General features: G+C 49.2%; 1 protein-coding gene across 3 annotated transcripts in view; it reads right to left on the reverse strand.

The window, feature by feature from the left end:
- COL26A1 (collagen type XXVI alpha 1 chain) overlaps positions 1–23,348 on the reverse strand; it is a 757,193-nt gene that overhangs the window by 11,607 nt on the left and 722,238 nt on the right. For all 3 annotated transcript variants that reach the window (XM_073667773.1, XM_073667772.1, XM_073667771.1), the window contains 5 exons: positions 8,487–8,630; positions 8,274–8,366; positions 8,074–8,117; positions 5,228–5,290; positions 4,917–4,961 (listed from right to left, as the gene is read on the reverse strand). In XM_073667773.1, the coding sequence (XP_073523874.1) occupies positions 4,917–4,961; positions 5,228–5,290; positions 8,074–8,117; positions 8,274–8,366; positions 8,487–8,630 (389 nt within the window). The remainder of the gene's footprint in view (positions 1–4,916; positions 4,962–5,227; positions 5,291–8,073; positions 8,118–8,273; positions 8,367–8,486; positions 8,631–23,348) is intronic.

Below are 23,348 nucleotides of genomic sequence, written 5' to 3' on the forward strand. Positions count from 1 at the left end.
TAGCCTGGGAAGCTCCGTGGGTATTACCCCCTTCCCAGGCTTCAAACATCTGCCCCAGCCGTCTGCTTAACCTCTGCTAGAGACTAAAATTATGGGGGATCCCACGCCAATTTTTTTTTTAATAAATCCTTTATTTTAACACTAAATGACACTTGAGGGGTTAATAAAGATGCAGTCCCTAAATTATTATTTATTTTTTAATTAATTTTTCCCAAAAATGTTGACGTGGGCTTCGCCATATTTTTGCATGCCAGCCAGGTAGAGCATCCAGGAACGGGCTGCCCCCAACTTCCAGCTGCCTATTTTTACTTGGCCGGACACAACAATATAGGGAAGCCCTTTTTTTTTTTTTATTATTTCATGAATTTCATGAAATAAGTAAAAAAAAAATAATACGTGGGGCTTCGCCCTATTTTTGTGTCCAGCCAGGTACAACTAAGCAGCTGGGGGCTGGAATCCACAGCGCAGGGTGGCCCAAGCTTTGTGGGCCCCCCCTGCTGCGAACTGCAGTCCGCAGCCACCCCAGAAAATGTTGCGTTCATAGAGGCGCCACCTTCTGGCGCTGTATCCAGCTCATCCAGGGCCCTGGTGCGGTGGCTCACTGGGTAATAAAGGGGTTAGGGCCAGCTTTGTATTATCCGCTGGCCCTAAGCCCGAAATTCATGGGGTCACGCCAATATTAGGCTATGTGCCCACGATGCAGAAATTTTCCGGAGTTCAGGCAGCACTGCTCCTGACCGTGAGAAATTCCCACGGTACAGTAGGGCCGTAAAGGAGGTCACCGGAGCTGTGCTGACTGAATGCACTCCGGTGACCTCAGTCAGGGGCTCACGCTGCCGGAAGCGGACGTGTTCCCGGCAGTGTGAGCTTACAGCAGCAATGACAGCTGTCACATCTCCAGATGTGACAGCTGTGCATGGGAGATCAGCGCCGGAATGTGGACAGGTAACTATTTTTTTTTTAGTAAACTAAGAATTAAATAAAATGGTGTGTTTTATTTCAAATAAATTATTTTTTTCTGGGTGTAGTGTGTGTTTTTTCTTTCTAACACTTTGTAGGTTAGTAATGGGGGTGTCTTATAGACGCCCATCATTACTAACCTGGGCTTCATGGCAGCTGGCGCTGACATGAACCCCACCACTATTACCCCCTGCCACCGCACCAGGGCAGTGTAGAAGAGTGAGGCTAAGCACCAGATTTGGCGCACAAATAGGATGTGCCAAATCTGGGGCGGCTGAGGGCTGATATTATAGCCTGGGAGGGGGCCTATAACCATGGCCCCTTTCTAAGCTATTAATATCAGGTCGCAGCTGTCTGCCTAGCCTTTGCTGGCTCCAATTTATAGGGGGACCCTATTTTTTTTTTTGGGGGGGGGAGGGTCCCACCTGTAGAATGGGCTGTAAAGCCTAAGCTAACTGCTGCGGACTGATATTAATAGCAAGGGAAGGGGCCATGATCCTTTGCTACTTCCCAGACTATTAAATAAGCCCTCAGCTTTCCCTCTTTTCCTTAAAAATACGCGTGAGCCCACCTTTTTTTTTATTTTTTTTATACATTGATTAGGGGTTGGACTAGGAAATGACATCAAATTGGCCTTTTTTTTTTTCTTCTCTAACTTTATTTGTCGTCAAAAACGCACATAGAATCCGCATGCGTTTTTCTGGCAAGGAGATGCGGAAATGGTCAGGAAAATTTCTGCTTCATTTCTGCATCTTGGGCACATAGCCTAATATTGGCGTGACTCCATGAATTTCGGGCTTAGGGCCAGCGGATAATACAAAGCTGGCCCTAACCCCTTTATTACCCAGTGAGCCACCGCACCATGGCCCTGGATGAGCTGGATACAGCGCCAGAAGATGGCGCTTCTATGAACGCGATATTTTATGGGGTGGCTGTGGACTGCAGTTCGCAGCAGGGGGGTCCACAAAGCTTGGGCCACCCTGCACTGTGGATTCCAGCCCCCAGCTGCTTAGTTGTACCTGGCTGGACACAAAAATAGGGCGAAGCCCCACGTATTTTTTTTTTTTAATTATTTCATGAAATAATAATAAAAGAATAAAAAAAAGGGCTTCCCTATATTGTTGTGTCCGGCCAAGTACAAATAGGCAGCTGGGAGTTAGGGGCAGCCCGTTCCTGGATGCTGTACCTGCTGGCATACAAAAATATGGCGAAGCCCACGTCAACATTTTTGGGAAAAATTAATTAAAAAATAAATAATAATTTAGGGACGGCATCTTTATTAACCCCTCAAGTGTCATTTAGTGTTAAAATAAAGGATTTATTAAAAAAAAATTGGCGTGGGATCCCCCATAATTTTAGTCTCTAGCAGAGGTTAAGCAGACAGCTGGGGCAGATGTTTGAAGCCTGGGAAGGGGGTAATACCCACGGAGCTTCCCAGGCTACTAATATCAGCCCCCAGCTGAATACCTAGCCTTTACTAGCTATTAAAATGGGGGACCCCCCAAAAAAAATGACGTGGGGTCCCCCCTATTTTAATAGCTAGCAAAGGCTAGGCAGACAGCTGGGGGCTGATATTAATAGCCCAGGAAGGGTGCCATGAATATTGGCCCCCTCCCAGGCTAGAAACACCAGCGGTCAGCCGCCCCAGAAATGGCGCATCCATAGGATGCGCCAATTCTGGCACTTAGCCTCGCTCTTGCATGCTGCCCTGGTGCGGTGGCAGGGGGTAATAGTGGTGGGGTTCATATCAGCGCCAGCTGCCATGAAGCCCAGGTTAGTAATGATGGGCGTCTATAAGACACCCCCATTACTAACCTACAAATTGTTAAAAAGAAAAAACACACACTACACCCAGAAATTTTTTTTTTATTTGAAATAAAACACACCATTTTATTTAATTCTTAGTTTACTAAAAAAAATAGTTACCTGTCCACGTTCCTGCGCTGATCTCCCATGCACAGCTGTCACATCTGGAGATGTGACAGCTGTCATTGCTGCTGTAAGCTCACACTGCCAGGAACACGTCCCCTCCTGGCAGCGTGAGCCCCTGGCTGAGGTCACCGGAGTGCATTCAGTCAGCGCAGCTCCGGAGACCTCCTTCACGGCCCTGCTGTACCGTGGGAATTTCTCACGGTACAGCAGGGCCGTAAAGGAGCTAACCGGAGCAGCGCTGCCTGAACTCCGGCGAACCCACTTATGCAATGACGGGGCTGCTTTACGGCCCCGTCATTCTAGCGGCGGCAGCGGTTTAGAGCGGTCACATTCTATGTGGCTGCTCTAAACTGGAGATCTTCGTGGGACACTCGTGGACTACTACGGAGGGGTAAAGATAAGGTTGTGGTTTATTATTTTATATTTTATTACAGGAGATCGATGGCTTCGGGGAATTAGGTGTCTAGGTGAGTATAGGTGTAGTTTTTTATTTTTTACTTTATTTTAGGTGGCGATCGGCGGGGACAGGTAATGTATAAACTAATTTATTTTAGGTAACCACTGGCCACCAATGAAGTGTATTTAAAATTTATTGGGGACCAAAAACAAAAAAATATATATGGGGGCCTAAAAAAATAAAAGATGTGTAGGGGCAAAAATAACATATGGGGCAGTTTAAATAGCAGGATCAAGCTGATGGGAACTACTGCTCCCTGGCACGAGTGGACGGGGGACAGACATAGGCCGATGGGAGTAGTAGTGTCACATCGGCCTATGTATGCCTGCACGCAGACACCCGCAGACATCGCACAAACACCCGCAGACACCGCATACACACCCGCAGACACCGCGCACACACCCGCAGACACACGCAAACACCCACAGACACCGCGCACACACTAATCATGACCGGTCTGATGGTCTGGGAGGTGACCTGTGCGGCTGTGGGAAAGTTCATGTGAGTTCATGCAGTCGAGCATGAACTCACATGAACCCTCTGAGGGCATAGCGGCTACTTCAAATGAACAGCTGATCAGCATCAGCTGATACCTCAGCTGTTCATTTGAAATAACCAGTGGGAGAGCGCAGCACAGAACGGGAAAGCCGGCGGTGAAGTCTTTTCACTGCCGGCTTCCCCGCCCGGGTCCTTCGCTCCCCGCTCCCTGGTGCTGCGCTCCCCGCCCGATCCTAACTTACGATCGGGATTCATGGAGTGGAGGATCGGGATGGGGGCTGCGGGGAAGCAGTTTGGGGCTGTGTGATTGTTTAAAAGCCGGCGGCTTTTTACCGCCTGCCGGCTTTTAAACAATCAGGAGAATTCTCCCACGCTGGAATGGCATTCTGATGACAGGCTGGATCGCAGCTGAGCGCTGCCATCCAGCTTGTCATCCTTCAGAGATACTGCAGAGCGCAGGCATTATGGGAACTTCCGATTCCGGTATCCGATATTCTAAAAGTATCGGAACTCAGTATCGGAACTCCGATACCGCGAATATCGGCCGATACCAGATATTACAGTATCGGAATGCTCAACACTACTGATAACTCCAAAGTGGTGACAGATTCCCTTTAAGTGTAAGAGTGCCGACATACTAAGCAGGTGAATTCTTAGTAGGCCGAGGTGCAGAAAGTTTCAGTCATTGTCCTGGACTTACAGGCAGTGACAGAACAGCTACCTCATGATCAAAAAGACCAAATGGATATTTTTTCTGTAAAATACTGACTAAGTACTGAACGTGTGAATGTGTCCTAGGGGTAAGTCCACACAAGACATAACTGAACCATAAAAAGTTTTGTCAGTGGATTGCTGAGGATTAACACCATATACTGTTGATTTGGTAAGATCTCGTTCACAATGCAAATGCTGTAATATACTATAATTTTCCAATGAGAAAATCCAGATGAAAAATCCTTTTTAGATTTTCTAAATAAAAAGAACCCTATTATGACAGATTTTTTTGTAAGTGAAAAGAAGGTATATAGTGCAGAAGACTTACAAAGATTACAGAACATCTGATACTTACAGGAGGACCCCTAAGTCCTTGCTCTCCTGCCACGCCTGGTTCACCCTAAAAATGTGTGATATTGATGAATATAAAATAGGAAAACAAGAAATCACCACAAATCCAATTTCTCACTTTCAGACACACTATTGTTCTGGATGTCATAATGTAGAAAAACAGTTAGAGAAAACGAGTGAAAATATATAACAAACTGAACCTTCTCCAATTTTATTCAGTATAAATACATTTCCAGCTAAGTCAGCAAATTGTATACCAGGTTATGTATGTAGCCAGCTTAGGTGGGAAACTGGGCACAAAAACAGCGCACTTACTTTTTCTCCTTGGTCACCTTTATGACCCTTTCCCCCGAACTGACCAGGATGTCCTGGTTTACCCTATAAAATAAATTGGGAACAACTATAAATTTCACAATAAACATATTATAATGGATTACAGTCAGATGTACAAGAACTGCCAAACTGCTCACTAGAAGACTCAGGCCCAATTATTCCACATTGCAAATCCCACCCCACCAACAGTGCACCACCATAGCTTGGAGCTGTCTTGATGACTTTACTCATTGTGAAGTTAGGTGACACTATTCAAATAAAAGAGGAACTTTTTTTTTTCAATTATTTATGACGCTATGGAAAGTTATGAATCTTTTTAATGTACTCTACTGCTTTATCTTGCTGTATTTTTTCCTCAAACAGCATACTGAAAGGGCTGTTTCAACTGCAATGTTCAGGCTCTTATAGTAGCTGTTTTCAACTGCTGGTATAGCAAATGTCTTTACTGCTATGAGTTTTTCTGCTCCCCTTCTCACGGCTCAGATATTGTACAAACACTCTCACTGTCAACCGTACCATTTAAATGCCACTGTTGGTGACAGCAGCAGCATCTAAATAGTTAACACCAGCAATTGGAGATTGCTCCAGCCACTGCTGTTAAAGGCACAGTTTGGGTATGTGTAATAGTGGGGAAGGAAGTAGCTTCCCTATGGCACTGAAAGAGTTAACAGAGTATGTTCCAGGTAGTTAGATCTCTCTGGGCTGCAGTTAGGTCCAGTTAGGGGGTTAGCTGTGATAATCCAGACCTGTAGAGTAAAGGGTAATCAGTGCTTTGGTTAGGCATGAGATGTGAATAGATGACAGGTTAAGTCTGCCAGTGGTATTGCAGACAGTGAAGGGGTTAATTGTGTGTGAGGACAGCCCATAGAGGGTGGGCACATTAGGAAAATCTCTGCTTAGTTTCCAGAAGCAGAAAGTGATGAGTCAGTCAGAGTTAGGACTGAGGACTGTACGGGCGGCCTGAGCATAGTGGCTGCTAGGGTAGATGTGGGCCCTGTACCCCAGACAGTAGGATCCCCAGAGCGAAGATTCCCTACGCAAGAGTCCCTTTAGCCGGCTGGAGAAACTCAACAGAGGTATTGAGGACCCGGGGCACATTCTGTCTGCAGGCTGCAGAAGAAGCTAGGACTCAAGGCTAGGACATGGGGAGAACTAGGATCCGGATATATACTGTCACTGGTGAGGAAGATTCTCTAGGGCTAGAGAATAGAGCCACAGAGACGCTTCACTTAAAGAGGGAACCAGTTGTTTCCAGTATCTGTGAGAGAGATGACAACCCATTGGACGTTATCCATTATATCTGCCTGTAAATATTGTACATATTCCTCTTCCCCAAGTAAAGTCCTAGTTATGGTTAAGAACCTTGTGTCCTCTGAATTTGTTGCTGCCCTGGTTCCAGAAGAGAAATGCCTGGAGACAGCCGCGTCCGGATGGTCCGAAGTAAGTGGAGAGCACCACATACACCGCAGTTCATCAGAGGGAGGACACACATTGTCTGTAGAGTGCTAGAGCGAGCAGGGGCCACAGCTCGCCCACAACTACCTCGCTGGGGCACCTTACATATGTACCACAGCCAGCTTCTGCCGTGTATCATGCAGTTGTGGCACCCCAGGGGTCTGGTTTCCACAGTAATAGCAATATTACGTCTGAGAGCGGGTGGGAGGTCTCCTGGTCAGGAATCCTATGCATGCCACACCTCCTGCCCAGTCCTGGGAGGGGAAGAACTTCCCCTATATAAAACTAGGGCTGAGGCAGGGTTAGGGAAAAAGAGAAGAAGAGGAGTCCCAGACAGAGACATAGTCTGGTCTGGAGAGGAGCAGCTATAGGAAAGAGAGATCAGGAGCTCAGTGGGAGCAGTGCTAACAGGAGTCAGGGGCTGGAAGCTGTAGAGCTCGCCCTGATTGAAGAGTTCTCACCGGACCCGGAGTCCGAGGCTGTGGGGACTAATCCTTACCCAGCAGCAGAAACCGACCGGCAGGGGATTTCAGGTCCTCTGGCCAAGAAACCCGAAGGCACGGTCACACGCAAGGGACCAGCACCGCCGTCGTGAAGCGGAAGCTACCAGAAGGCCCCGAGTCACCGGCCATACGGGTGAGCACCACACGGTACACTCAGGGACGTGGGCTACTTTTACCCGCCTCTAGCAAGGTAGCCAGAAGAGTACAATTAGTTGGGGAGGCCTACAACTCCGCCTGGCCAGGGGAGATCCCATTTGCTCACGGACTGACCAGGCCCCGATCGCTAGCCAGTACTCCGGGAGGGTCTACCTTTGTCACCAGTAAAGACCCTGAACTACACCGCACCGTCTCTGAGTGGTTCCTGCTACCTGCATGCTATTCTGCTACCCCCTTCAAACACGTCGGCTGCCCTGAGGCCATACCCCTCCCGTTGGGGGTTATACCATCTACGCTGCACAATCGTACCACCGGCCTCAGCGGTCTGCCCTGCAGCGGCGGCCTCATAGCCGCATTCAACGGGTGGCGTAGTCGAACACCGTACCATCTTCTGCTAAACTCTGCCACTCAGCTTGACTCCCTGGGCACGGACCGGGTCACCGCCACGAGACTACTACCCCTATCAGATCCGGCTCCGGGTAGGCTCCCGCGTGCGCAACGCTGCACGACTCAGGCCCAGGGGCGCGTCACAGTCTTTTCTACTGAGCCCGCCCCACACACCCACAGCGATTATTGGCTTATTATTGGATTATTTATATCACAGATCATTAAGGGGTTAAATCTGTGTAAAGTCCTATTGCTAAAAGGTATCAGTAAGAGTCTTTGTCTTCCTAGGTCCAAATTATACCAGAGGCTTTATTTTAGTTTCCTCACCTGTTGCCCTGGATTGCCCATTGGCCCAGCAAGTCCTCTTGGCCCTGAAAGTCCGAAATGGGACAAATTGTAAATTGTTATCTTTCGAATATGAGTTTGTTCTTCCTTTAAAGTCAGTGAGAATTGAAATGCCTGATAAATGGCAGAAGTTAAATAAGATGACAGAGGTAATAAGAACAAGGATTAATCAATTAACTTACCAGGGGGGCCAATAGGCCCTTGTGGGCCACGAGGTCCTGGAAGTCCAGACATTATTGTATCCGTTATAGTGGATATCAAATGTGGTTCCCCATCTATGAGAGAAATTACATTAACACATGTAAGTCAAATATAATGAGATATACATGTGCATAAACCACAAATTAGTGAGGTTCATTATAAAATTATTATAGTAAAAACACTCAAATACTCACTTTCTCTATCTGAATTAGGCTGTAAAGAGTAAAGAACACCCTCTGGTAAAGAAATAGGAGCCCCAGGTGGTCCAGGTGGCCCCGGAGGACCTGGCAGTCCCGGATTTCCAGTCTCTCCTTTTGGCCCTCGAGGTCCAATAGGTCCTGCCATAAAGCAAAATAATATTGAAAATATAATTATTAGTTTATTTTTAAAAGGAATCTGTCAGGTGATTTTTGTGTAGAGGGGTGGGCGGGTGAAGGGGTGAATATTCATTTGCAATTTACATATGCTTGACTTGCTGGCGCGAGACAATATATTACAGGTTTACAGTAACACAACGGGGCCACGAAAGAGAAATAAAAGTTACATATCCTGAAAGGACTGCCCAAGCCCTATTTCAGGATACTATTAGTATACTACACAAAAATGACCTGACAGATTCCCTTTAACCGCTTCCAGGCTGCCCACTGTACATAAACGTCGGCGCTGCCTGGGCTCTGTGCAGCGCCGACGTTTATGAACGATCGGTGGTCCCGCAGCCTTCAGGACCCCCAAGGTCCTGCAAGCGCTGCGTGTGTGGTGCAGAGCGACACGGAATAGAAAGCGATCAAAAAATGTCACGTACCCAAAAATGGTACCAATAAAAATGTCAACTCGTCCTGCAAAAAACAAGCGGTCACATGACTCTGTCGGCCGAAATATGGAAAAATTATAGCTCTCAAAATATGGCGATGCAAAAACTAGATTTTGCAAAAAAAGCGTCTTTTAGTGTGTGAAAGCTGTCAATCATAATAACCCGATATAAATCTGGTATCTCTGTAATCGCACCGACCCGAAGAATAAAGTAATCTCATCATTTATACCGCACGATGAACGGCGTAAAAAATAAATAAAACCAATTCTTCACCTGCTACTGATTTGTTTATTATGTCTCCCAAAGATCGCAGTAAGGCTCAGCTCACATTTATCCTGCGCTCTGCGCTGAGCGCTTACACCAGAGCTTCGTGTAAATCTCTGAAATACGTGATTCAGACGGAACCCACGGCAGAAGATTCCCTGTAATAAGGCAGATATAGGCCACTGTGGATGCCGTCTGGCCTGTAATCCCACGGTGTCAGTTTTTTTAGGAGTGCATAAAAGTGCGGTTGGCCACAGTTTTGTGGACTTCTGAAAAAAAGGACACCGCTAAACAGAGGCCAGACGGAGTCCAGAGTAACTCTGCTGCCTCATTACAGTGAATGGATCCCGCAGGGGTTTCATCTGAATTACATCACTTGGAAATTTAGATGGAAACCCCGATGTAAGTGCTCAGCCTAGAGCGCCCGATAAACAATATGTAAAATGTTCCCAATAAAAGCTTCAACTCAGTCCTCAAAAAAAAAGCTAGTCCCCACTCAGGTCCGTTATCTGTTAAAAATATAAGGGACTTCCAAGTTACTGGTAGCAGAAAGGCTCTGGAAAAGCGAAATGGCCCTTGCCCCCCCAAAAGAAATTCAGAAAATTTTGTGCTCCCAAATCCAAATGCCTAGTCTACAATAATTTGTTCTCCAATTGTCAAATAGCGCTCCATCCCTCCCAGATCTCGCCGTATGGCTAAGCAGGACGATACAGCCACATATGGGGTATTGCCACTTTTAGAAAAAATTGTGTGACACATTTCGGCACCATTTTTACCCATTGCCCTGTGTGAAAATGTAAAATCTGAGGGTAAAACAATTTTTTGTGGTAAAAATATAATTATGTTTTCTTTACAACTTCCCTAGATGAATTCCTTGAGAGGTGTAGTTTACAAAATGGGGTCACTTGTGAGGGTTTCTGCTGTTTCGGCATGTCAGCGACTCTTCAAATGTGACATGGTGTCTGCAACCTATCCCAGCCAACATAGCACTCCTTTCTCTTCCGAACCCTGCCGTACGCCAAAGCAGTGGTTTTCCCCCACATGTGGGGTATCGGTGTACTCAGGAGAAATTGCACAACAAGTTTCATGGTGCAATTTCTCCTGTTATCTGTAACGGGTCTGGGAGGCGGAACCTCTGAGCAACTTATACAAGGGGGCGGTCCTTGTAAGGAAGCGGGTGGCGACCAGGGAAGACAGGCAGGCAGTCACAGCAGGTGACCGGGACAGTCTCTGGGTAAACGGGCAGGAGGTCACGGCAAGTGACCGGGACAGTCTCTGGGTAAACGGGCAGGAGGTCACGGCAAGTGACCGGGACAGTCTCTGGATAAACGGGCAGGAGGTCACAGCAAGTGACCGGGACAGTCTCTGGGTAAAAGGGCAGGTACGACCTGTGACGGCTGAGCCTCCAGGTAGGCTAGCAGGCAGATGGCAGATGAGTGCTCCCAGGTGAGCAGGCGAGAGTCTCTGGATAAGCAGGTGGTCACAGCATGTGACGGCGGAGCCTCCAGGTAGGCTAACAGGCAGGTAGCAGATGAGCGCTCCCAGGTGAGCGGGCAAGAGTCTCTGGACTGGCAGGTGGTCACAGCACGTGACGGCGGAGCCTCCAGGTAGGCTAACAGGCAGGTAGCAGATGAGCGCTCCCAGGTGAGCGGGCAAGAGTCTCTGGACTGGCAGGTGGTCACAGCACGTGACGGCGGAGCCTCCAGGTAGGCTAACAGGCAGGTAGCAGATGAGCGCTCCCAGGTGAGCGGGCAAGAGTCTCTGGACTGGCAGGTGGTCACAGCACGTGACGGCGGAGCCTCCAGGTAGGCTAACAGGCAGGTAGCAGATGAGCGCTCCCAGGTGAGCGGGTTAGCTGGTCCATAGACAGACTGACAGGAGTCGGAAGGCAGACCGTCGGACCTCAGGCTAGCAAATGGGTAAGCGGATAACAGGCAGGAATCAGACAGCAAACTGGCAGGAAACTGGCAGGAAACTGGCAGGTAACTGGAAACGGGACCTGAGGGCTGAAGCAGAGTAGTGAACAGTGCAACAACATTGCTCGGGCACCTCCATTTTGGAGGAGGTGCCTTACATATGGAGGGATCCTCCGGCCATTGGCCGGGGACTCCTTAGGGCGACGCGCGCGGCCCCTTTAAGAGAGGGGGAGCGCGCGCGCGCGCCCTAAGCACAGTGACCGGGGGAGAGCGGGCGCTGCAAGCAGAGCGGGAGGAAGCCGCCGGGCACGGAGCAGAGAGGTGAGGGGAACAGCGTCCCTGCCTAGCAGGAGGCAGGGACGCCGACGCTACAGTACCCCCCCCTTTAGGCCCCCCCTTTTTTAGCCCAGACAGAAATTTAGCAAGGATGAGAGGGGCATGGATGTTCTCCCGGGGCTCCCATGTTCTCTCCTCACGACCAAACCCCTTCCAATCCACTAGAAAAAAGGTCTTTCCTCTTACCCTTTTGGCGGCCAGAATGTTCTCTACCTCAAACTCGTCTTCAGCAGAAACCGGAGCAGGAGGCGTACCTGTAGACTTGGAAAAGGAGTTAAGTACCACAGGTTTGAGAAGAGATACATGGAAGGAGTTAGGGATCCGTAAGTTGGCCGGGAGTTTCAATTTATAGGCCACCGGGTTGATCTGTTTGATAACCTCCAGTGGGCCGATGAACCGAGGCCCTAACTTATAGGAAGGAATCTTGAGCCGGACATATTTGGATGAGAGCCAGACTTTATCTCCGGGACGAAATTGTGGGGAATCCAGGCGTTTTTTGTCGGCGTGTCTCTTCATCCGCTCGGACGACTGAAGGAGTGCAGATCGGGTACTCTCCCAAATGGAGGAAAATTTGCTAACGAGAGATTCCGTGGCCGGGTTGTCCACAGAGGTGGAGACAGGAAAAGGGATCCGAGGATGCTGACCGAAGACTACAAAAAACGGGGATTTAGAAGAAGATTCGCTCTCGTGATTGTTGTAAGAGAACTCGGCCCATGGTAGGAGATCCACCCAGTCTGAATGGTGGGCATTAACGAAGTGACGGAGGTAACTGGTCAAATTCTGATTGATCCGCTCCACTTGACCATTGGACTGTGGGTGGTAAGCGGAGGAGAAGTCCAGGGTGACGTCGAGCAGTTTACATGTGGCTCTCCAGAAGCGTGAGGTGAACTGAACCCCACGATCCGACACGATGTGGAGAGGCAGACCATGGAGACGGAAGATGTGGCGGATAAAGTCTTTAGCTAGCTCGGGAGCAGACGGGAGGCCTGGCAGGGGAATAAAATGAGCCATTTTGGAAAAGCGGTCAGCGACCACCCAAATAACCGTACAACCGGCAGAGACGGGGAGATCTGTTATGAAGTCCATAGCTATATGTTGCCACGGGGCAGCAGGCACAGGCAGAGGAAGAAGGCGGCCGGCAGGCAGATGTCTCGGAACTTTGTTGCGGGCGCAGGACACACAGGCAGAAACAAAGTCAATTACATCCTTGTGCAGGGTAGGCCACTAGTAGTGTCGGGTAAAAAGCTGGAGGGTCTTTTTCTGACCGGCGTGCCCAGCTAGCTTAGACGAGTGACCCCAGTGTAGAATCTTCTCCCGATCGGACTCCGTTACGAACGTCTTACCGGGAGGGAGACGATTTAGGCCCACGGGGGCTACCTGCATTACTCTGGCGGGATCGATGATGTGTTTAGGCTCCTCCTCAAGATCAGACACCAGAAAGGATCGGGACAGGGCGTCAGCTTTGATGTTTTTGTCAGCCGGACGAAAATGAAGAATGAAATCAAAGCGGGCAAAAAACAAAGACCACCGGGCTTGGCGCGGGTTAAGTCTCTGGGCGCTCTGGAGATATGCCAAGTTCTTGTGGTCAGTGTAAATTATTACCGGGTGGAGAGCCCCCTCGAGCAGGTAACGCCACTCCTCCAGTGCCATCTTAATGGCCAACAATTCTCGGTCTCCTATAGAATAATTGCGCTCAGAAGAGGAGAAAAGTTTGGAGAAAAAGCCGCAGGTTACCTTTCTTCCGGAAGAAGATTTTTGGGTAAGTACCGCGCCAGCTCCGGAGGAGGAGGCGTCAACTTCTAGGAAGAATTGTTTGTTGCCGTCCGGACGATGCAGCACCGAGGCGGAGAGGAAGGCCTGTTTTAAGGAAAGAAATGCCTCCTCTGCTTCGGGCGGCCATTCTCTGGGGTTCGTACCTTTACGGGTGAGAGCAGAGATAGGGGCGGTCCGGGAAGAGAAGTGCGGTATGAACAGGCGGTAATAGTTGGCGAAGCCCAGGAACCACTGAATAGCCTTCAACCCCTCTGGTCGGGGCCACTTCTGGATGGCAGACAGTTTCTCAGGATCCATTTGTAGACCTGTCTGAGAGATTATGTAGCCCAGAAATGGAAGAGAGGTCTGCTCAAAGATGCACTTCTCATATTTAGCGTAGAGGTGGTTCTGCCTGAGCCTGAGCAGGACCTGACGAACGTCCCTCCGGTGAGTAGGAAGATCCGGAGAGAAGACCAAGATATCGTCCAGGTACACCACCACGCAGGAGTAGAGAAGATCACGGAAGATGTCATTGACCAACTCTTGAAAGACGGCAGGAGCGTTACAGAGACCGAAGGGCATCACAAGGTACTCATAGTGGCCGTCCCGGGTATTGAATGCCGTCTTCCACTCATCCCCCTGACGGATACGGACCAGGTTATACGCCCCACGGAGATCCAGTTTGGTGAAGATTCTAGCCCCCCTCAGACGGTCAAGTAATTCAGGAATAAGCGGAAGGGGGTATTTATTCTTCACAGTAATCTGGTTTAGGCCTCTATAGTCTATACATGGACGGAGTGAGCCGTCCTTCTTTTTGACAAAGAAGAAGCCTGCTCCCGCCGGGGAGGTAGATTTCCGGATAAATCCCCAGGCCAGGTTCTCCTCAATATATTCAGACATGGACCGGGTTTCAGCAGCGGACAAAGGGTAGATTCGCCCACGGGGAGGAGTAGAGCCGGGCATCAGGTTGATTGGGCAGTCGTATGGTCTATGAGGAGGTAAAGTCTCTGCCTCTTTTTTATTGAAGACATCCACATAAGACCAATAGGGAACCGGAAGACCGGGCAGATTGGCTGGGGTAGGAGAAGGACGGGCAGGACGAACGGGAACTAGACAAGTCTTATGGCAGTCCTGTCCCCAGCGAAGGACCTCTCCGGTCTGCCAGTCAAGCACGGGTGCATGTTTCTGGAGCCAAGGCAGGCCAAGCAATAGTGCATGAGAGAGTCTAGGCAGAACATGAAAGGAGATGCTCTCAGAATGCAGCATTCCCACCTGTAGAGTCAGAGATTTGGTGATGAGTTGGATGGGATGTGGTAAGAGACCCCCATCCACGGCGGCGACAGATAAAGGTACGGCCAGAGGTTTGGTGGGAATGTGGTATTTTTCTACCAAGGATTGAGAGATGAGATTTCCAGCAGCTCCAGAGTCAAGTTGAGCCAGTTCAAAATAGCGGTTCTCTCCGCAGAAGATAGAAACAGACTGCATCAGGGATGGAGAGGTTTTACTTTTGTCTAGGGCGACCTCTCTGAGCGATCCTAGACACAGGCGTTTCCCGACCTCTCAGGGCAGGAACGGATCCGGTGCTCCTTACTGCCACAGTAGAAACAGCTCCCCTCGGCACGACGTAAGTCTTGACGGGTCTTGACCATCTTGGTCTGGTCGACCTGCATAGGCTCAGGTGAGTGTGCCTGGGGAGTAACAGAGGGAGTGACGGGTATCTGGAAGGTAGGGACTAGACGTGGAATCCTCCTCTCACGGGTGACCTCCCTAGCGCGCTCCTGGAACCGGATGTCAATCCGGGTGGCAAGTGTAATCAAGTCGTCGAGAGTGGTAGGAATGTCCCGACCGGCGAGTTCATCTTTAATACGGCCGGACAGACCCTCCCAGAAGACGGACACCAGGGCGTCGTTATCCCAGGCCAGCTCTGAAGCAAGGGTACGGAACCGTATGGCATATTGGCCCACGGTGAGACTCCCTTGACGGAGGCGTAGCAGAGATGAGGCGGATGAGGTCTTCCGTTCGGGTTCGTCGAAGACCTTCCGGAAAGCCGTGAGAAAGGCTGGCAGGTCGGACACCAGAGGGTCTCCTCTCTCCCATAGAGGATTTAGCCAAGCCAGTGCCTCTCCCGTGAGATGGGACATGATGAAGGCTACTTTGGCCCGGTCGGAATTAAACTGGTGGGACTGGTGTTCAAAGTGCAGGGTGCACTGGTTAATGAAGCCCCGAGCTTGAGCGGAGTCGCCTCCGAAGCGAGGAGGTGCAGAAAGCCGGATTCCAGAGCAGGATACTATGGTATTGGTGGGCAGCGGAGCAGCCGGGCTGCGAGTCATGACACTAGCGGTGGTTGCTGGTGGGGCAGTCAAAGTGTCCAGGCGAGTATTGACATTCCGCAGGTGACCCAGGATGGACTCCTGTTGGGACCTCTGTCGGGACAGTTCATGACAAAGGTCCGAGAGCGAGGGAGCTTGGGTGCCACCGGGTTCCATGGCCCGAGCAAACTGTAACGAGTCTGAGAGGCGGAACCTCTGAGCAACTTATACAAGGGGGCGGTCCTTGTAAGGAAGTGGGTGGCGACCAAGGAAGACAGGCAGGCAGTCACAGCAGGTGACCGGGACAGTCTCTGGGTAAACGGGCAGGAGGTCACGGCAAGTGACCGGGACAGTCTCTGGGTAAACGGGCAGGAGGTCACAGCAAGTGACCGGGACAGTCTCTGGGTAAACGGGCAGGAGGTCACGGCAAGTGACCGGGACAGTCTCTGGGTAAACGGGCAGGAGGTCACAGCAAGTGACCGGGACAGTCTCTGGGTAAACGGGCAGGTACGACCTGTGACGGCTGAGCCTCCAGGTAGACTAGCAGGCAGATGGCAGATGAGTGCTCCCAGGTGAGCAGACGAGAGTCTCTGGATAAGCAGGTGGTCACAGCATGTGACGGCGGAGCCTCCAGGTAGGCTAACAGGCAGGTAGCAGATGAGTGCTCCCAGGTGAGCGGGCAAGAGTCTCTGGACTGGCAGGTGGTCACAGCACGTGACGGCGGAGCCTCCAGGTAGGCTAACAGGCAGGTAGCAGATGAGCGCTCCCAGGTGAGCGGGCAAGAGTCTCTGGACTGGCAGGTGGTCACAGCACGTGACGGCGGAGCCTCCAGGTAGGCTAACAGGCAGGTAGCAGATGAGCGCTCCCAGGTGAGCGGGCAAGAGTCTCTGGACTGGCAGGTGGTCACAGCACGTGACGGCGGAGCCTCCAGGTAGGCTAACAGGCAGGTAGCAGATGAGCGCTCCCAGGTGAGCGGGTTAGCTGGTCCATAGACAGACTGACAGGAGTCGGAAGGCAGACCGTCGGACCTCAGGCTAGCAAATGGGTAAGCGGATAACAGGCAGGAATCAGACAGCAAACTGGCAGGAAACTGGCAGGAAACTGGCAGGTAACTGGAAACGGGACCTGAGGGCTGAAGCAGAGTAGTGAACAGTGCAACAACATTGCTCGGGCACCTCCATCTTGGAGGAGGTGCCTTATATATGGAGGGATCCTCCGGCCATTGGCCGGGGACTCCTTAGGGCGACGCGCGCGGCCCCTTTAAGAGAGGGGGAGCGCGTGCGCCCTAAGCACAGTGACCGGGGGAGAGCGGGTGCTGCAAGCAGAGCGGGAGGAAGCCGCCGGGCACGGAGCAGAGAGGTGAGGGGAACAGCGTCCCTGCCTAGCAGGAGGCAGGGACGCCGACGCTACATTATCCTTATGATAATGCAAAATTAGGGGATGAAAAACATTTTTTGTGGGAAAAATGTGAACATTTTATTTTTACGGCTCAATATTATAAACTTATGTGAAGCACCTGGGGGTGCAAGGTGCTCACCACTAGTGTTGAGCATTCCGATACTGAAATATCGGGTATCAGCCGATATTCGCAGTATCGGAATTCCGATACTTAATTCCGATACTTTTGCAATATCGTATACCGGAATCGGAAGTTCCCAAAATGCAATGAGCCATTTTCATTTTATTCAGCCAATGAGGATCCTAAGAAGTGTGGGCACATCCTGTTAGGCATGTAGGCATCTTAACTAATGGCATGGCTGTGATTGGCTGCTGAAATGATGTCATGATGCACTATAAAAGCCGCCGCCGCCATTTTGAGCTCACTCTGCTGTGAATTCAGTTAGGGATAGGATGCTGTTGTTCTGAGGGACAGTTTTAGCTACTTATTTGGTCTATTCTGCTTTACCCAAGCTACTTTATAAATCGCTGTGCCTTGCAGTGCTAGTGCACAGTTCTCTGTGCTGTTCACCGCTTTCTGCAAGGTCTGTGTGTGTGAGTGCAGCTCACCCTGTAGTGTGTGCTTCAGCCACGTCTGGTTATAGTGCACTCAGTGTGTGTCACTGCCTCATACATTGTCCTTTTTTGCCAATTCATAATTTTTCCTGATATCTCCTATTAGTGTGGTGGTTCCATCCGTATTCAGCTAAATTTGTTCCAAACACACTATATAGGAGTAGATAGAGAAATTTTTTTGGTCTTGCAGCGCTAGTGCACAGTGCTCTGCATCTGTACTGTTCACCGCTGTCTGCAAGGTCTGGTGTGTGAGTGCAGCTCACCCTGTAGTGTGTGCTTCAACCACGTCTGGTTGTAGTGCACTCAGTGTGTGTCACTGCCTCATACATTGTCCTTTTTTGCCAATTCATAATTTTTCCTGATATCTCCTATTAGTGTGGTGGTTCCATCCGTATTCAGCTAAATTGGTTCCAAACACACTATATAGGAGTAGATAGAGAAATGTTTCTGGTCTTGCAGCGCTAGTGCACAGTGCTCTGCATCTGTACTGTTCACCGCTGTCTGCAAGGTCTGGTGTGTGAGTGCAGCTCACCCTGTAGTGTGTGCTTCAACCACGTCTGGTTGTAGTGCACTCAGTTTGTGTCACTGCCTCATACATTGTCCTTTTTTGCCAATTCATAATTTTTCCTGATTTCTCCTATTAGTGTGGTGGTTCCATCCGTATTCAGCTAAATTGGTTCCAAACACACTATATAGGAGTAGTTAGAGGAGCCTTTCTGCAGCATTGGGCCCTAAAGCCCCAGCAAGATTAGTATTAGCCTATTTTTTGCAGCCTCATCTATTGCATTGTAGGTTACCTTCCTACATTGTAATAGCTACAAAAAGTTTGTGATACTATCGTTATTACATCTTTAGGCACATCCAGTGTCTTTTTGTGACAAAAAAAACCTAAATAAAGTTCACCAAACACTCCACTTTACAGTTGTGTAGGCCACATTAGCTCATATTAAAGTCTAGTCCACACTTTATAAAATTAGTGTTTCTTATACCTGTTAGCAGCTGTTCAGGAATAAGCACACTAAGCCCTTAGTACTTTTCTGCCTATCTTTATCAGTCTACCAAGATGAAGAAGGCAGGGAGTAAGGCATGTGGTCGTGGGCATGGGCGTGGAGTTTCTGCAGGGAGAGGACGTGAGGATTCTGTGCCTGCAGGGACAGGACGTGGGGATTCTGTGCCTGCTGCGGGCACCAGTGACTCAGCATCCCCCAGTTTTACCAGGGAACAGTCCTTTATGCGCAGCTTTGTAGGAGCTAGCCGTACCCCACTGCTGCGCGAGGACCAAATTGAAGCCGTTGTCGGATGGATGGCAGCTAACGCATCGACTTCAATTAGTTCCAGATCCTCTCAGGTCCTGAGCACTGAAGAGCACCCATCTGTCTCTTCACCACCTGCCAAATTGCCCAGGCAGTCAGAGAGCCCTGGACAAGAGCCATCTCTACTTCTGTTCTCTGAAGCTCTTGGCTTGGAAAGAGGGGGCCAGCCAAGTAGAATTCGAGAATTTGAAGAAGAGGTAGTATGCAGTGATGTGCAACCGTTTTGTCTCTCTGAATCTGAAGAGGCGGGTGGGCCAGTGCCTATGGTCAGCAGCACACCTCAGTGCGTACTGTGCTGTCGAGACTACCCAGGAGAAGCAGTTGTTTGAAGAGGGTGGTGTAGATGATGAGGTCCTTGACCCATCATGGCGTGAGGGACAGGAAGGTGGTGGGAGCAGCTCTGAGGAAGAGATTCCCCGAACAGCCCAAAAAGGAGGGAGAGGGAGGGGGCAGACTTGGTTGTGTTATGTTCTGCTACCAGAGCTAAGGAAAGAGAGGAGATCTGTCCCTACGATAGAACTCAGCTGAATCCCTATGATGTAACAGGGGACCTGATCCTGCGATCAGACCTGCTAAAGTCCTAAGCTAGTCTGTACGGAGACCTATAGATGTGGGGAAGGAATCCCTACAAGTACTAAGGACTGGGAGGAAAATGGACACCTCCTAACAGAAATAGTAGCAGACAGACGAACAAACAAAATATATAGAACATAGAGGTCCGTAGACCAAGCAAACTAACAGAGTTAGATACAGAGCACAGGCTAGCTAGAAAGTAGTAATACAATGAAGTCCAGCAAAGCCAGAAGGGCGGAGCAGGATTAAATAGGCCAACAAGGTCATGTGACCAGTAAAGGAAAAAAAACCTAAGAGCAAGGTTCTAACAGTACCCCCCCTTCTAAGAGGATCCTCCGGATCCCCTAGGACCAGGCTTATCAGGAAATCTCCTGTGAAACGCTCTGATAAGTCTGGACGCGGAAACATCATCCGACCTCACCCAAGAGTTATCCTCGGGACCGAAACCTTTCCAGGCCACAAGATACTGCAAACTACCTCTATACCGTCTAGAGTTAAGGATGCGAGAAATTTCATATTCCCCGTCCTCCACCACCGGAGGAACAGAGGCAGAGGCGTCACAATCCGATACAACAGCTTTTTTCAACAGAGAGACATGAAATACCGGATTAATTCTCCAGGAGGTAGGAACCTCCAACCTAACAGCAGATTGGTTGACAACCTGAAGCACCTTAAAGGGCCCTACAAACTTGGGACCCAATTTCTTTGAAGGAATCCTCAACCGCAGATTCCTAGAGGACAACCAAACCATGTCACCAACAGCGAACAAAACCTCCTGTCGTTTCCTATCAAAGTAGTCTTTAGATTTTCTGTTGGCCTCCTGAAGATTACCACGCACATCCGTCCAAACTCTCTCCAAATCACCGGAAAAATTCTCCTCCTCAGGCACGGCAGATCCCAACTTGGAGAACGACCCAAACGACGGATGTCTCCCAGAACAACAAAAAAAAGGCGAACAACCAGCAGAAGAAGATGTATGATTGTTCAGAGCAAATTCAGCAAGTGGCAGAAACTCAGACCACCCCTCTTGATTGTCTGCCACAAAACAACGCAAGTACTGCTCAACATCCTGGTTTTTCCTTTCTGTATGGCCATTAGATTCAGGATGATATCCGGACGAGAACGACAAATGAACTCCCAACCTATCACAAAAGGCACGCCAAAAACGAGCCACGAACTGAGGACCCCTATCAGAAACAATGTCAGTAGGAACGCCATGAAGTCTGACAATTTCCTTGACAAAGGCCTTAGCGAGAGTTTTAGCGCAGGGCAGTTTGACGAAAGGAACCAAGTGACACATCTTGCTAAAACGGTCTACGACCACCCAGATGACAGTAAAACCCTCAGAGGGGGGAAGGTCAGTTATAAAGTCCATAGCCAAATGTGTCCAAGGAGCACTGGGAACCTCCAAAGGACAAAGCAACCCCGCAGCAGGAGTATGTGAGGACTTAGATCTAGCACATATAGTACACTGACGCACCCACTTAATGACTTCCTTCTGCCATCCAGGCCACCAAAAACTGCGACCCACCAGTCTCTTGGTCTCAGAGATTCCGGGATGACCTGCCAACCGAGATTCGTGACACTCAACAAACAAATCTCTCCTAAAGGTCCCAGGCACAAACAACCTCCCATGAGGAGTGTTAGAAGGGGCAATTCTCCCCTATCCAAAGCTGCAATACGCCCGTTACAACACTTGTCATAACATTTATGGCTCCAGGATTTAATTTCACTGGTAGACCAATCCAGTACAGGATTGTGAAATTTTAACCAGGGCAATCCCAATATTACTGGAGAAGGCAAGTTATTCAACACTACCAAATCCAATTTCTCATGGTGAACACCATTAATAGTGAGAGGAAATTCACAGACCTTGAGAGTAATATTCTTCAAAGGGGAACCATCCACAGAAACCACAGCAATGGGGGATGATAAAGGTTCGGGTTTTAAATTGAGTCTTTCCAAGAATCCCCCATCAATTACATTCAGAGTAGACCCACAATCGACAAACACCCGAAATTCCATTAATTTTTCCTGAGCAATCGTGGAAGCAACTAAAAATACACCCTTGGAATTTAAACAGGCAATACGGGCATGACTGACCATTTTTTTTTCTTTCTTCATACGAAGCTCACAGCCTTTAATCAAATGACCAGATTTTCCGCAATAGAAACACAAGCCTTCAAAAAGTCTACGGTCTTTTTCTTGAGAGCGAGGTGCCACCGATCCAATCTCCATCGGTTCACCACTGTTAGTACACACATTCTTATAACCAGAAACTGACATAGCAGAGGATTTGCTCTCATTAACCCTTGCACGCAGTCTTCTATCCACCCGTATAGCTAATTGCATAGCCTGTTGCAAATCTTCAGGTGTAGGATAAGCAATTAGCAGGTCTTTAACCCTTTCATTGAGCCCAGCAAGAAATAGACTTTTCAGAGCAGAATCGTTCCACCCTGTTTGAGTAGACCATCGACGGAAATGAGTACAATATTTTTCCACATTACCTGATCCCTGTCTCAAACGTCTTAACTCAGTCTCAGCTGATGCGACACGGTCAGGATCATCATATAATAGCCCCAAAGCAGAAAAAAAACTATCCACTGATCTGAAGCATGTATCACTAGGTTGCAAAGAAAAGGCCCACTCCTGAGGCTCTTTGCGCAAAAGTGACATTATGAACCCTATGCGCTGGGATTCATCCCCAGAGGACTTGGGTCTCAAACGAAAATACAATAAGCAAGCATTTTTAAATGAAAAAAATTCTCGGTGTTCACCAAAAAATAAATCCGGCAAACATACCTTAGGCTCCAAGAAATGTGCTCCAGGACAGTTACTCACGTGCTGACGGAGCTCGGCCACCTCCAGAGAGAGTCCCTGCAGGCGATGAGCCAAATCCTGAACCGACACCATGATGGAACAGAAAAATCTTTCCTTAGAGAATTTGCAGGCTGGACTTACTGTTATGTTCTGCTACCAGAGCTAAGGAAAGAGAGGAGATCTGTCCCTACGATAGAACTCAGCTGAATCCCTACGATGTAACAGGGGACCTGATCCTGCGATCAGACCTGCTAAAGTCCTAAGCTAGTCTGTACGGAGACCTATAGATGCGGGGAAGGAATCCCTACAAGTACTAAGGACTGGGAGGAAAATGGACACCTCCTAACAGAAATAGTAGCAGACAGACGAACAAACAAAATATATAGAACATAGAGGTCCGTAGACCAAGCAAACTAACAGAGTTAGATACAGAGCACAGGCTAGCTAGAAAGTAGTAATACAATGAAGTCCAGCAAAGCCAGAAGGGCGGAGCAGGATTAAATAGGCCAACAAGGTCATGTGACCAGTAAAGGAAAAAAAACCTAAGAGCAAGGTTCTAACAGGTTGCCTGTAGCCTCCACTTCGGCACCCATTAGGAGCATGGCTCTTCCAAAATCCAAAGCGGGCGCTCCCAAGACTTGCAGTGCCTGGTCCTTTTTTGACACAGTTGCAGATGACATTTGCTTTGTCAAATGCAAGCTGTGTAATCAGAAGGTGAAAAGAGGGAAAAGTGTCAGCAACCTCAATACCACAAATATGTGGAAACATGTGCGGACCAAGCATGTGGTGGAGTTACAAAAACACACTGAAGACCTAGGCCAACCTACAGCGCCACCTACCACCTCTTCAGCTCGTGTTGTAGCCTCTTCCTCCAGCTCACACACAGCTGGTTCGGGTTGCTCACAGGATCGCCATGGAAGAATCTCTGGCACTGTTGTACAGAGACACA

The sequence above is a fragment of the Phyllobates terribilis genome, unplaced genomic scaffold (genome assembly GCF_046119375.1).
Source record: "Phyllobates terribilis strain yellow unplaced genomic scaffold, ASM4611937v1 Scaffold_2__4_contigs__length_985480577, whole genome shotgun sequence".
Classification (NCBI taxonomy): Eukaryota; Metazoa; Chordata; class Amphibia; order Anura; family Dendrobatidae; genus Phyllobates; species Phyllobates terribilis.